This window comes from Corythoichthys intestinalis, chromosome 14 (genome assembly GCF_030265065.1).
Source record: "Corythoichthys intestinalis isolate RoL2023-P3 chromosome 14, ASM3026506v1, whole genome shotgun sequence".
Classification (NCBI taxonomy): Eukaryota; Metazoa; Chordata; class Actinopteri; order Syngnathiformes; family Syngnathidae; genus Corythoichthys; species Corythoichthys intestinalis.
In genome coordinates, this window is record NC_080408.1 from 21,357,969 (window position 1) to 21,373,283 (window position 15,315).

At 38.7% G+C, this 15,315-nt stretch overlaps 1 protein-coding gene across 1 annotated transcript; it reads right to left on the reverse strand.

Moving 5' to 3' along the window:
* Positions 1-776: 776 nt before the first annotated feature.
* On the reverse strand, positions 777-14,882 carry rpl5a (ribosomal protein L5a). Its single transcript, XM_057856863.1, has 8 exons — positions 14,766-14,882; positions 14,411-14,480; positions 10,055-10,170; positions 9,848-9,982; positions 9,582-9,784; positions 5,669-5,846; positions 1,085-1,176; positions 777-930 (listed from the first exon to the last, which is right to left on the reverse strand). Exons 1-8 carry the CDS (start codon positions 14,766-14,768, stop codon positions 828-830), a joined length of 900 nt encoding a protein of 299 aa, XP_057712846.1. The 5' UTR covers positions 14,769-14,882; the 3' UTR covers positions 777-827.
* Between the last annotated feature and the right edge of the window lie 433 nt (positions 14,883-15,315).

Consider the following 15,315-nt stretch of genomic DNA (forward strand, 5'->3'; position numbering starts at 1 on the left):
AAGAATATCTCGACCACTCCTTGATGTCTGCGATTTCTGCATCACGACCCTTGTTATATTACCATGTTTCCCCCATAAAATCCCCCAAAAATTCGGCTGTGGCTATTCACATCTGTTTCTTGACACTCGATGATACATGCTACATGGAGTTTTGGGGTCGAAACAAGGTAAGTATGCGATTATGCGATCTCATTAAAATCATAGCGTCTTTAATTCTGCTCTCGCCTCCAGTTAGGGTTTTGCTGTTTTTTTTTTTTCCAAATGCCCTCCTGTTCAAAAATAATTCCCCCCAGAAAATAGAGACTTTAAGCTTTCCAATGATGTATCACACATGCATATATTGGGGGGCCTCAGCTTCAAGTCAACTGAGTGTTTTCCGCCATATACAAAAATGAGATTAGTAAACAAAATAGTTGTCTGTGGCAGCCCTAATTCTTAAAATCTATCCAGTCGTAACCTCAACACTGGAAACGAAATGACATACTAGGTTGAACGTTTTGAGACATTTTTTCATTCAACTGAATGGTGAAATGTCTCAAGTCAGGTGTTTTGTTTGGCATGATTATCTTGTCTTTTTTTTTTCATTCGTGTTAAGAGGAGTGAATAACAACATAAAGGTTAAGTTCACACGTAAAGGTCAAAGTGTATTTTTCACTTGTTTTTTTTTTTTTTTTGCAAATACTAAGTCAAGGGACCAAATGTGAACGATTAAACTAAGTATGCCATTCTCTGACTCGACTCATCTCTAAATCAAACCACAAAGTCAAACAACGAAGTGATTCTTTGGAATAAATTTATTTGTTTGCGAGTCGCTCCGAGCGGGACCGCTAACCGTCGCCTGCCTGCCGCTCTTGCGCTCGTAAGAAGCTGGCCTTTTTCTGGGCAACGCGGTCCTTCCTTTGAGCCAGGGACATCTTGGCACGGTTCCATCTGGCCAAAGAGGAGCAAAAAGCACCATCATTAACATTCAAGACAAGAACTGCATGACAAACTCGGCTATCACAAGATAAATGTTCATGTGAGGCATGCTGTTTTGTCACTTGATTTGAAGGAAAATAAAATGGAGGGGGGAAAAAAAACGTACCTCTTCTTCGTTTGGATTTCTTTTTTGAGTTTCTTTTCGTGAACAGGGTTTGCTCTGATGGTGGCGTGTGCTTTTTTGTACATTTCCTCTACCTGTAAAGTCCACAAATATCACGTTAAGGTGCTAATACTACAGCAAGTGACTAAAATGATAGCAGACCATTTTTTGGGACACATACCCATTAAAATGTCACTGAAAAGGCTTAATAATGAAATCAGATCCTAATTAGTCTCCCTTTCTCAAGTGTGTTGGCCCTGCCACTAAAAAGAAAAAAGTCCAAATAGAAGATATCATACCTAGAATGAGCTGTTGATTTTTTGAAGTCACCTAACATGTTATCTATGGCCATGTCTACACCTAGCAGGTTTTTTTTTTTAAAAAAACGAGGATTCTGCACTAATTCGTCCGGAAAAATAATTACGTCTACAACAGCACGTTTGTGGAAGGGGAAAAAGCTTCCACAGCCAACCATTCATTCGTTTTTAGCTCATTTGCTCCCAAAAACGTATACATTCTATTTCTAATTGTTTCAGTGTCCCAAAGACGTATAATACGTCTTTTACGTTTTTTTCCCCACAAGAGATATCTCTAGGTTCTGATGCAACTTCGCTCTAAAGCACAATGCTGAAAATCCATTTTAAAGCAATAAAACTGGTCACTGGAGGGCAGTAGCGCATTTGGTAAGACCCTCAACCCGATTCAACGGAACAAACAGCCGGGCCGCACAGCCAGGGCACCGGCGGAAGACGACCGAATGGACATCCAGGATGTCGGGCGGCGGACGACCGAGCAGGACGACAGGGACCACCAGTGCAGCGGACAATACCGTTGAGTCAGTGCTGCCCGCGCCGCCATGCTCGGCCGCTCGCGTCCCCCGCACCCTCTAGTGTCCCACGACTCAGCCGGAAACGTGCACGGCCAAACCAGTTCCCGCCCAGGAACACAAGCTCCCTAGGCGAACTCTGCCACGAAGCAGTGGTCACCACAAAAGAAAGACTAAAAAAAAAATCCATCTTTATGAGACAGGCGGCGATGAGGGAAAAGTTTACCCTGGCTGTCGCAGCCACAACAGCGTCATCTCTCACTTAGTTATGTGTAAATAAATTGTTACTTTGCTATCAAAAGTAGGGCTGTCCCAAACGACTAATTTTCTCCCGATTAGTCAGCCGACTATTTTTACGATTAGTCGACTAATCTAATAATTAAATGTTTTTTTTTTTTTTTTTTTTTTTTTTTACCAATTTAGCAATGAAATTTTTGTTGACGCTTATCAATTCACAAAAAACATATTGGAACACTCAAATTATTTATTAAAGTACAAATAAACACGTAAATAACAATAATCAATCACAAATAAACAATGTGTTCAAATGCTGATAGAATTAACTAGTGTAGCATCCCGATTGAAAAGATGGTCTCTTAAACTGATGGTTTACAACTTTTATTCCATCCTTGATGTAAACACACTGTAAGAGCTACGGTGCACACAAATAAAGCAACACAATTAGAAATTAACAAAAACTTTTCACCTTTTTCCTTTTAAACCTTATTTATATATCAATGAATTGCCTATATGAATTGCCTTTACCTTAATTTATTACCTTATCATTGACAATCTCTCCCTTGAGTGCAATCACTGTATATACTGTATATATTTATGACCTTTTAACCTTATATAATATAATTTTCTATACCATAAAATAAACCATAACATGAAATAAACCTTTCAATTAGCATTAAGAACAATACTAATAGCACTTATAGGCCCATTGTCAATGAAACATTATTATTTAGTAAGGCGACAGCACCCTCTGGTGTACAAAAAATGAAAGAAAAAAAATTACAAACTGCGTGAAGGCGCTTGAGGTGTTTATTCACGGCCGACGTGCAGCCAAGCTTGGCATTGAAGAGACAGGACAGAAGAGCGTACTCTCCTTTATTTCTTTGAAATAAGGCAATGTTTTGGACACTCTGGTGCGCTTTTTTTGGCTTTGTGCCGCTTTCCCCGCTTGCAAACAGAGCATCCGACATTCTAACTTTCCACGCATATATTTTTTTAACCCTTCATTAACCGTCGACGGGATGTTGTGCTCATCGACGGATTTACGTCATCGATGACGTCGACTATGTCGACTAGTCGGGACAGCTCTAATCAAAAGCTCTACTTGTCTTGTTGTTAATGTTATTTTGTAGAAGGAAAACACTATTCAGATGTTTGGGATGTAACTAAAGCAAAAAATAGCTTTGTTCAAGTCAAAGTTATGTTTGATATGTATGCTTTTACAAAAAGCCCAATTTCTGTTTTTTTCATCAGAAATTGGAAAATTGCTCAAACTAAGCTATTTTCTAATGCTAATTTCTAAAGAATGGAAAAATATATGAACTCTCTTTTCCTGCTGAAAGAAGAAAGTCTTTCTTTTGGTGGGTTCCATGTTTATATAGCAATGGAACAGAATTTTCTGTGGGCGTTGCAAAATCAGTCAAAATCCAGTAAAACGGCCGGGAGCGAAGGGGGTTGCACCGGTGAAAATGGCAGGGAGTGAATGAGTTAAGTATATTCATAACATCGCGCGAAAAATAATTGTCCATAATACTACCCTCATCCTTTGCATGTGTTCTTCAATATGAAGCACTTCAAGAGTTTTAAAAAAATGGAAGCAAAAGATCTAAAGCCACTGCGAAGGTATCCATGTTTGATCCAAATGTAAACATTGGTCTCATGTGTGACAGAACAAAAATTTGTCAGTCACTGACGTTTCCACAGTTAAATCTTTGTTTATCAGTGTCCACATGATGGCGCTAAAACGCAGAACTCGCATGTCTTTACTTTGAACGGAGTTTTTAAGAACGCTCGTTTTCCATGCCCAAAATGTGCACGTGGATGATAGGCCAAACCGTAGGCAAAGTTCTTTTTTTTGCCAAATACCCTGCAACATGTAGACATGGCCTAAGGATGTGACAATAAATCGAAAAGGTAGCTCAAAAGGTTATCGATATGCTCCCAAGAAGAATTGATAGAAATCGATAAATCGTTTTATAAAGGTGTCACCGCTTAAAAAAATAATTAAAAAACCAGGTTGCTAACAAAATCTTCCATTAGAATAATTTCTACGTCAGCTCACTGGCTGCCACTGATGGCGCGAGACATCCGTTACATGTTGACTGGACTGGACGTCACACGCCGTCAATGGCACTGAAACCAGAGCATTCACAGCTGTCACACCTGTTCATTTTATGGCATTTACAGGTTACTTTCTCTTGATTCTGAGTCACTTCCTATTCATTTGGGGACATTCATGAGTCACTACTTTTTCAGTAACCCAAAATCAACAAGAAGTTACCGTATTTTTCGGACTGTAAGTCGCAGTCCCCCCCCCCCCCCCCCCAAGTTTGGCTGGGGGTGCGATTTCTACTCAGGAGTGACTTATGTGTGAAATTATTCACACATTATATCATATCATTTCACATGTTGTTTTGGTGTTTTGGAGTGACACTGATGGTTTGGTAAACTTATTAGCATGTTCTTTATGCTATAGTTATCTGGATAACTCTTAATAGCAATGGCCACGTTCGCGTTCTGCCTTTGGCAATGTGTATTCAATTGTATTATTGACTTTTTATATTGAAATGCATGCTTTTAGTTTGTGGCGCTTTCACGCCCACGTGAGGGCGCACTCGCACTTGTTTACGTGAAGAAGACCGCTCTCACGCCAGAAGAAGACGGACAGCTACGCAGCTTGAGTGTGTGAGTGAGTTAGCGAGAGAGAAACACGACTGCGAACCTACGTTCATTGATTATGCTTGTAAAATATCTCTACAGAGACAACACCTGTGTGTATCATCTTTTCTGTTGTTGTGTGTTTTCCACCCGCGATCGGACACTTAAAGCCAGTTGTGTGGTTGTTTGAACGATGTGCTAATGCTAGCGAACGCATGCTAACCGTTTGTCTCATTGCTATAACAGCACCTAATCATCATTTACGTTGATGCAAACCTGTTTGGTATCGAGGATGAAATTGATTCCGCGCAAATTATACGGACGTCAAGCATTGTCATTTGGGAGTTTAGCTCGCTGTATAGCCAGGACCGAGCCGTAGCGTCCTGGTGAGGACACTATATTCGCATTTCGTTGTTCATGCACTATACACTTATTCAGCATGTTGTTCTCTATTGTATTTTTATATTAAATTGCCCTTCAAGATGACAGATCTGTTCAATGTGTCGGATTTTATCAAGTAAATGTCCCCCAAAATGGTGCGACTTATATGTTTTTTTTTTTCTCTTCGTTGGACATTTTATAGCTAGTGCGACTTATACTCAGGTGCGACTTGTAGTCCGAAATATACGGTACATGTAAATGCCCAAAATATAGAAATGGAAGTGACTGAAAATCAACAGGAAATATTGTGAAATGCCCCAAAATTAACTCATGGCCATAGACATCAAATCCATTTGTCTCCCAGTTCAAATGGATTGGACGACTACTAGTGATACTCATTTAAATTCATAGCCTGAAAGATCAATATCGCAACATAATTGGATGTCTATCATTGTCAATGTCACAGAAATAGTTTTCGGTTGTACCGTTTCGGGCGTGACTCCGTTTTTGATGAACCGCGAAAACTGCTTCTTGAAGGCATCCTCATCCTCCCCCATCAGGTACGACATGTAGTCGGCCACGTTCATGCCCATGATGTGTTTCCGATGCACCTCGGCGTTAAATTCTTTGCTCTCCGTATCGTAACCGGGGAAGCGTCTCAGGCTGGACAACAAGAAATCCAACACACACACAAAAAAAAAGAGGTTTTAGTTAACAATAGAAATGTGCCGATTACCGGTTTCAAGGTATACCGTGATAGGAAAATGTCAAGGTTTAAATTCCGCAAAAAAATTCCATCATATCTTACCTAAGGTATTCGCTATTTTTTATGTCCCAAAAAATGCAGGGAGAAATCCCTTGCTTGCTTGTCTGTAATGCTCAACCCTTCCTCACCGGTCTTGCTCAGTGTCAGTGAGTCAGCTGTGCTACACGATGGCTGGAGGAGGTGAAACTCCTGAACTTTTTCCCCCCATCGAAGAAAATGAAATTGCTGGTGTTGGAATACTTTGGCTACAGAAAAGTTAGAGGCGGCCGCGGCTTAGCGGAGGAGGGCCAACCGACATGTAAAACATGTTTGCAGAAGGTGGCTGCCGAGGAGGCAATACCTCCAATATGATTTCGCATTTATACAAAATTAAAGGTTAGGAAACACTAGAGCTGGGAATCTTTGGGCACCTAACGATTCGATTACGATTCAGAGGCTCCGATTCGATTATAAAACGATTATTGATGCACCCCCCTCCTTTTTTTTTTTTTTTTTTTTTTTTAATAAAGTTTTGTACATTAGTTCCAAAATTGTTCAAAAATACTCTCAGGCTAAACCAAACTACTATTTCAGTATCAAGTTAACATATAGCAGTAAACAAATATACAAAAAAACATTAAATAAAAAAACTCCAGTCCCCATTCTGTATCAGCAGCTTTAAACTACATTCAATTAATTTAATGTTGTGAATCAACCGTTAAAGTTGTTAAAATTGCTCCCGTTATTCCATAATTTCCCTTTTGTCTACTTTTGACATGTGAAAGTTTTAAAATTATTTTAAAGATAGATTCAGGTCAATATTTTACCGATTTAGGAGTATTTTAGATAAAAAGTTAATTAGGTTTGCTTGGAAGGTTCGCTACAACAGCATTGCAGGGAAGTTTACTGCTTTAAGATGGCGGCCGTTTACTAACGCCAGCATCTAGCTTTTTGCAAATGTGCTGCTACCGCTACCGAGTCTATGATCCATCTAGTCCTATGTACATGATATCTACCGTAACATTATGTAGCTTAGCTGTACTTGTAGCAGCTTTTCGGCAGCAGTCAGGTATGTTGTTGTGTTTTTTTTATCTCGTGGCATGAGTTGAGCTAGAGCCGTGAGTTGAGCGTTGGCATTACCCGAGGGGCCGGTTAATGAGAAGCATAATGTTTAGCTACTCCCGCTCCGTTCAGTCCCAAAGACCGCGCAGCGCGCTGAGTGTGTTGTTCTTCCGCTTTACTTGGCATATTTCAATAATCGGAATTTGGATGTTTGTGAATCGTTCTCGAATCTTGCACGGCCGAATCGCGAATAATCTCAGAATCGGAAATTTTGCACACCTCTAGGAAACACTGTCATGACCGTTTCCAACCAGCTACGAGCGTTAACTCCGGTGTGTTTAGTGTGTCTAGCGGTGGTAGAACGTGTTTTTCCTCTCTCTGGCAACTGTCTGTGTTGAGAAAGTGTATGTATAATGTAAACACGATACGAGTCATCCACACGTGCTTTTTACGAAAAATAGTTATTTTTCTTCTGATGGTAATAATGTTGAGCTGTCGGTTTACGCTCACCTAAAGGACAGCACTTATTTTAATTTTATTTAGAATATTTCAGTTGTTTTTTTGTTCCTTTTTTTGAAAATGTATTTTATTTTAACTTAACATTATACTTGTGTTCCAATTTACTAAGTATTTCCAATGTTTTGAAAAATAAAAATCATGGTCAATGGAAAAAAATTTTTTTTCATTCTTGTTTTTAACCCAGATATCTCAAAGTAACATATTTTAGAGCTGTAATTGCAATACCGTGATATTTTTACTTAAAGTTATCATACCGTCAGAATCTCATACCGGCACATTCCTAGTTTTTAATGTTATAAAGCAAAGGATTGAAGCACAATATTGTCGCAGGCTACAATGTGGTTATGGTTACATTTGGAGGGATCAAATGACTGAATTAAAAAATTTTTTTTTAAAAAAGTCAATGACAGTGCCACTGCCACTAGGGGTGAGATAAAATATCGAAATGGTGATATATAGTGATACTTTTTACCACAAAAGGTTATCAATATACTCCTGCCAAGAATCGAGATATCGTTTTAAAAAGGTGACAATGTCTAAAAAAATAAATAAAAAGGAACCAACAAGTTGCCACCCAAATCTTCCACCATAGTAGTGTCTCAGTTAACTCTTAGGCAGCATTGACAGTGCACGACGCCGAATCCATTTATACTGAGAACGTTCGTTCATTCGAAACCAGAGCATTCACAGTCATTCTGTCCGATTCTCAGGGCATTTACAGGTCATTTCCTGTTGAGTTTGAGTCATTGCCTATTCATTTGGGTGATTCCCAGGTCACTTCCTGTCCTGTAACTCAAAATAAACAGGAAGTGACTCGTAAAATACCCCAAAATCAACAGGATGTAACTGAAAATCAACAGGATGTAACTGAAAATCAACAGGTAAATGACCTTAAATAGCCCAAAATGACCTCATTGCCTGGCATTGGCTGCCACTGACGGCCATAGACGTTCAATCTGTTTGAAGTGGGATGGTGATTCGCTGCCACCATCCCTGTTCAAATGGATTGGACGTCTACTAGTGATACTCATTCCAATTCACAGCAGAAGCTTGTTTTTGTATTTATTAGTTGTTTGTAGAATAATGTAGAATGATTTCCTGACCAATTTATCGAAAATTTTTGTATCACCATATCGTCAGATCATCGTTATCGTGAGCTTTGTATTGCAAATCGTATCGTGAGGTACTAAGAGGTTCCCACTCCTTACTGCCACCCACTGAGTGGATGTGCAATTACACTTTATTCTAATACGGCAAAAACGTATGTCCCCCTAAATCACATGCGCCACCCCCAGCATCGCTCTGTGCCCCACTTTTGAGAAGAACTGAATTAATACACCTAAAAACAGATGACAGATTTGGGTATGACTGTACCTAGTTTAAATATTAAATTTTAATTAATAAGTGTTTATTCAACATGGCAATATGATTAATTACAGTTAATCGCGAGAGCATAATAAAGCTCTCTCAATAGGCGTCCAATCCAAATGGACTGACAACGATCGGCAGTTGATTGCAAGTGTGTATGACAATGCCATTAATCACAAACCATTGCAAGTGTGAATGATTAATCGCAGTTAATCGCAAGACCATAACGCTTTGTTTGTGAAATAACATTTCATGGATTAAAAACACATATAACAGTAAAACAGATTTGGGTATGACCGTTTTGACTTTATATTTTTTTTAAAATTTATCATCGGTTTGCGTGCATGACAATGCCATTAACGCAATAAACTAGAAGCGCATAAAGCTCTTTATCAAACGACACATTTCATGATTAACTCATTAGCTCATATGATCGCTGCTAGCCCCTCCCAGTCTAAATATATTAGACATCTATCGCCGTCAATGGCACTGAAACATTTTGAGCCATCCTGGTTTGAGTAATAAGAACAAATTGGGTGGTTCTATTGCTTCTCTCAGCCCCGTCTTGAAAGAACAGCAAACATCAGCGGATGCAAACGAAGGACCAACTACGTTTTGCTCAGCTTACTTTGGTTCATCATGGAGAAGCAAAGACCCACCTTGCACAAATTCGACCCGTCACTCCAAATGGAAAGCCAACTGACCTGTGAGGAATGGCCAGGCCTCCGTCGACCGCTCCTTTCAGCACGCCGAAGACTTTATTGCCCGTAGTGGTTCTGGCCAGGCCCGCGTCCAGGTAGCAGGTGAAGGCGCCGGGCTGACCGTCTACGCTCTCCACATTGAATTCGTCGCCGGTTACCTCCACCTGACCCTCGTAGACTTGATCCATGCCAAACTTTTGCAAAAGCTAGGACAAAGTTCACGCCCCTTAAGCATGCCGCTTCCCGTCAGTTGTGTTTTCAGTTCTTACCCGGCGGGCCAGCAGCAGTCCAGTACAGTAGGCCGCGGCATAGTTGGTGAGACCTACTGCAATGCCGTATTTCGGCAGCTCGTGGGAGTAAGCGGCACACACAATGTGGTCTCCTTCAATCTTGGCGTAGGCAATCTGTTTAAAGACAAAGCTAAATAAGTCCTCAGAATACATGAAAAAAAAAAAAAGAGTGTTTCTATAACTGACCTGGCAGCAGATGTCCCTGTTGGACAAGCGAACGATCAGTCGGTACTTGGGTGTGTTGTACTTGTTCTTGTCTTGTACAACCAGGCGCTTGCGGGCATAGTAGTCCGTTTTACCCTCTGGAATGCAAAACAAAAACTTCCAAGGTTTATCACAGTGCTTTATAAACCTGGCATGCCGCCACACTCCCCACACAAGGCTAAAACAGTACTACAAAAAAGCAAATATTTTAACCACATCTGGTAATGCATTTGTAAGCACAATTCTGACATCTTATGGTCGATATCTGAACAACCATGTCATGCTCTCTGCCATTGAACTGAATTCCTTGTTAAAATGTATTTCAAGAGCATGCCTTTTTATAAGACTACATTTAAGTATTGTTAATAAATGGCTAGTAATAACTTTTTTTTTTATTCCTGTCTAACTCAAATTTATATTTTTATTTATTTTCCGCTCAAAACAAGGCCGCCAGTAGGCTTCTCCACTGCAAAGTTTTGTAATTGTCCTGGTGGAAACCCTGCCCTCGTTCTGTTTTGTACTTCTTTGAAAAATCAACAACTAATTGATGATGAAATTAATTGACAACTATTCTAATAGTTTTTGAGTCATTGATTGTTGAGGTAAAAATCCTTGTCTATTTAAGTATTATCGTAAACTAACCTTTTTTCCCCCTCTCATACCAAATGGGCCATTAAAAAGATGGGGATAAATTGTTACCTTGGTTTGGCTGACAACAACTCAATTACAGCTGTCCCGACTAGTCGACGTCATCGATGACGTAAATGCGTCGACGGGCACAACATACCGTCAACGGGTAATGATGGGCCAAAAAAAAACAAACAAACAAAAAAAAACACGCAGATAAAGTTGAGAATGGCGGACGCTCGGGATGCAAGCAGTGAAAGCGGCTTAAAGCCAAAAAAGCGCACCAGAGTGGCCAAAGCCTGGAATTATTTTAACAAAAATAAGGAGGGTGCCTAGTTATGCGGTCTTTGAAATGCTGCGCTCGCATATCATGGTAGCACGTGGGCCATGAACAAACACGAAGCGCCGCCACCCAGATGCAATTTTAGAAGACGACAAGAAAGAACAAGCTGGTGGATCGTTAGTTCATATAACCACCGACTTTTTTTTTTTACTGAAGTTGCCTTTATGTGCATCATATCAACGTGCATCAATAAGTTTTTTTTTTGTTCTTCTTCCATATTTCACGTTTTTACTCTCCTAAAAGCTATAGGTCTCGAGTCTCTCGACACAACTGTGCACGGCAGATTGTATTTATTAGGATCATGGAAGCAAAAAACAAAAACACCCACACAAAAAAAAAAAAAAAAAATCCACATGACTGCACTAATGTTATTTAATTTATATTATAAAGTATTATTATGTACAGTATATACATATAGTAGTATCAGGGGTCGCGTTAACCGGAAATTTTCCGTCGTTGACCGGTTTTTTAAAACGGTGACGGAAAAAACTGAAGTCCGTCAGTCATTTTGACAGGTTGCAATTCACACCCCAGACCACAGGGTGGCACATTAATTAGCTATTGTCTCTCTTAATGCATGACGTCGTTGGCTATTCTGTCAGAATATTGTAGCGTAACCGGGGTCTGGCTGCAGCACCGTGATTGACACATCAACGCGAGGTTCTTATTGGTGCACCCGGTGTGCCAGCGCGTGATCCAATTGGTGGACTAGATTGCCTTTGCTATTGATATTACGATGATGATTGTAATTACGAAGTTTAATCATTTTTACAACAACTAGCTTCTGCTACTGCTGCTAGCCGCCTGTTGCTAATCGTGTTTGAATGCACCGCATATATCCAAGTGTTACAAGTTTTTATTCGTTTGTTTACAGCTGGGAAATGCTGTTATAAAAGAGAAGACAACTTGACTTGTACGTTGATGGACATATATCGAACATATATAGTTTGCGTTCCACAATGATGATGACAGCTCGACTCCCGGGAGAGGCCGAGAGAGGCAGGAATTGTGACAGACGGTGGTTCGCCGAGATCCAACTACGAACTTGTGAACGGTAGCATTTTTAAATATATGCTATTGGAGCTGGAATTACCGAAGAGGAGAGTGAGATGGACTGCTGTAATTCGACAAGAAATCGGGGCACCAAACGATCACCACAGACTATGTAGTAGTCATTTTATATCTGGTAAGATGCATTTAATATATATTTAGAAGATTTTGGGCTGACAACCACAATTAAGATCATTGTGTGACGTTGGTGATTGGGGTCTATATGGTTGCCTCTTTTTCTTTGGGAGTGGAGTTGTTTTGGTGGTGTTGTTGGCGGTAAGCAGAGTAAAAAGAGGGAGAAAAATACAACTTCAGTGTCTAATTTTTCGCCGCCACGCAAGCGTTACAAAATTAAAAATGAATGAAAACTAAATACTATTGAATATGTCATCATTATCATTTTAAAAATTTCAGTGACTGGTAAAAATAGATTATGACCGGATTTTTATGACCCTGTCAGTCAAAATGACAGACAACGAAAATGTCTAGCGCAACCTCTGAGTAGTATACTATAATATTTATATATTTGCCAGCAGCATTTGACCTCCTTGTTTGTGATTTATTATTGGTGTTTATGTTAATTATTTATACGTCAATAAAGAATTTAAGTGTTCCAAAATGTTTTTTTTTTTTGAACTAATAAGCGTCGACAAAAATTACAAAACTAGCAAAACAAAACAAACAAAAAATATATATACCATATTGGCCCGAATATAAGACAGTGTTTTTTGCATTGAAATAAGATTGAAAAAGTGTGGGTCGTCTTATATTCATGGTCTAGACGTTATACCCATTCACGACGCTAGATGGCGCCAGATATCATTTAAGGAATGTTCTGTCATGGCAGATCTCAGCTACTCTCAAGTTTAACCAGTTTGCATTATTCTATTGCAATGTTTTTCCTTATTCAGATTTGTTTCAAGACTACAGTTACAATGAGACTTCACTTTGATGATTAATGCAGTTATTGCAATTTTGTTGTTTTATCACATTAGATCGGTTTATTTACATTTCAAAAACCAGAAGCCATTCATTTACGAACAAGTGATTGCACTTTAGTTTACATATTTAAATGTTCAGATATTAAGATTTGAATGAGGCAAAAATAACATGCTTTTTCTCTCAAATATATTGTTATAATCATTTGTTTCAGATGTACTGTAATTACTTTCTGTATAAAAATTAATTTGGTCTTTAAAAAGTTTTTTCAAACTGGAGTCTTGAAAAAGAGGAAAGAGGGGGTGGTCTTATAATCAGGGCCGTCTTATATTTGGGCCGATACGGTATATATTTATATTGGATTTGTCGACTGATCATTAAAAAAAATAAATAAAAAATAATAAAATTTTAAAAAGTCTGACTAATTGGAAGAAAATTAGTCGTTTGGGACAGCACTAAATTGAATCATGTATCTAAGCTTAAATAAAACGAAGGGGAAAAAATCATGTCCAAATCTATTTTTTTTTTAGTCTCTTAACAAGTATTTATTTTTTATATTTACCTTTTTTTTTTTTTTAATATGAAAACCAAATTTTAAAAATATTTGACAGAAAAATCAAAATAGGAAAAACAGTAAACATCCTCTTTTTCATTCAAAAACGGTAAGGAAAACTGAAAATATTAGATTTCTGTAGCCCTCAATCATGATTAAATCCAGTCTGGTTGGCTCTTGTTTATAATTTCTTCCATATTTAAAAAAAAAAAAAAAAATTCCCAAATGTACTTAATATAAAAGAAAAAGATGGATGAATGAAAAAATATTTTCTATTTTACATTTAAAAAAAACAACAACAAAAAAACAAAAACTTTTTCCGTTTATTATAATTAATACAAATTCTGGGGAAAACTATATATTTTGACATTTCTGTGATCATCAATTAAAACACTATTAAATCAGTCTTCTCTCAGCCCCGTCTTGAAAGGACAGCAAACATCAGCCCATGCAAACGAAGGACCAACTACGTTTTGCTCAGCGAACTTGGGATCATCATTGAGAAGTAGACAACCAGCAAAATTAACTCATTAGCTTCCATTGACGGCACTACACGTCCAATTCATTATGACCTTTATTCGCCAGTCAAAATGAATTGGACGTTTAGCACCATCAATGGCGTTGAAAAATGAACATTCACAGCCAATCCTCCCAGTTTAAACGAATTTATATCGTTGTCAACAACCAAATTACGGTAGTTGAAACATAAATTATCACATACTTCCCCTTCATATTGTAGGTTTTGGACCTTTCTCAACGTGTCCTGGTGTTTCATGTAATTTTTCGTTAAAGTGTAAATATAAACATACTTATAATGAATACATACCTCTCCTCCTCCTGAATTTGACTTCATATCTCTTGAAGTAAGACTTATTCTTCACCACTTTGACGAAACCCTGAGAAGAAACGAAGCGGTCCAATACTTGTTAGAAACTCGTATATGATGTTGCAAGATACAAACAATTTGGGCAGACTCGAGAATCTTTGATTTTTTGCGAATGTTTTGGGCAAATTTGAGCTCCGTCGACCACTGAAAGCGCCACGCTAGAACTGAGCACCCGGCATTTTATCAAACGCCATCCGGCTATTAAACCAAGGCTAACATTCGTCAAACATGAATAATCTACATGTAAACACACACATTGAAATAAATTAATATATATTTTTAAGATTATTCTCACCATTTTGACGGGTTTTATCTTTCTAGTGTCAGCAATTTATTACCACTACTTGGTTCGCTGAAACGTAAATTTCTCCTTTGTATACGTAGCGCCCCCTGCAGCACTGGAGGAGACATGATATATACAACCAGAAGAGGGCAGCAAAATGCAGACTTTAAAGAGCATACGACACCAGAAAAAAAGTCTTAAATGGCATTATTATGTGAATTAGAATCATATTTTGAGACGATTCGACCATATACAACAATTTAGCAAAGCGCAGATGACGAGAAATTAGTCTTTTAATCTGCCGGTTAGCCACGCCTACAATTATAGGGCTTTAGCGTCCCCAACAGGTGGATGACGTCAGCGGTAGACTAGGCTCATCGGTTTTACTATTCAGCCCATTGAGGGGGAATTGTTCAGAACGAGGAAAACGAGACGAAGAGAGCTGCAAAATGTCATTGTTTCAGTCTCTCTACTCCCAATATTTTTACAGGATATTCTTTTTATCCAAGTATTTTCCCCAATAGCTATATAAATGGCTTGAGAAGGACCAGTCAGCCCGTCG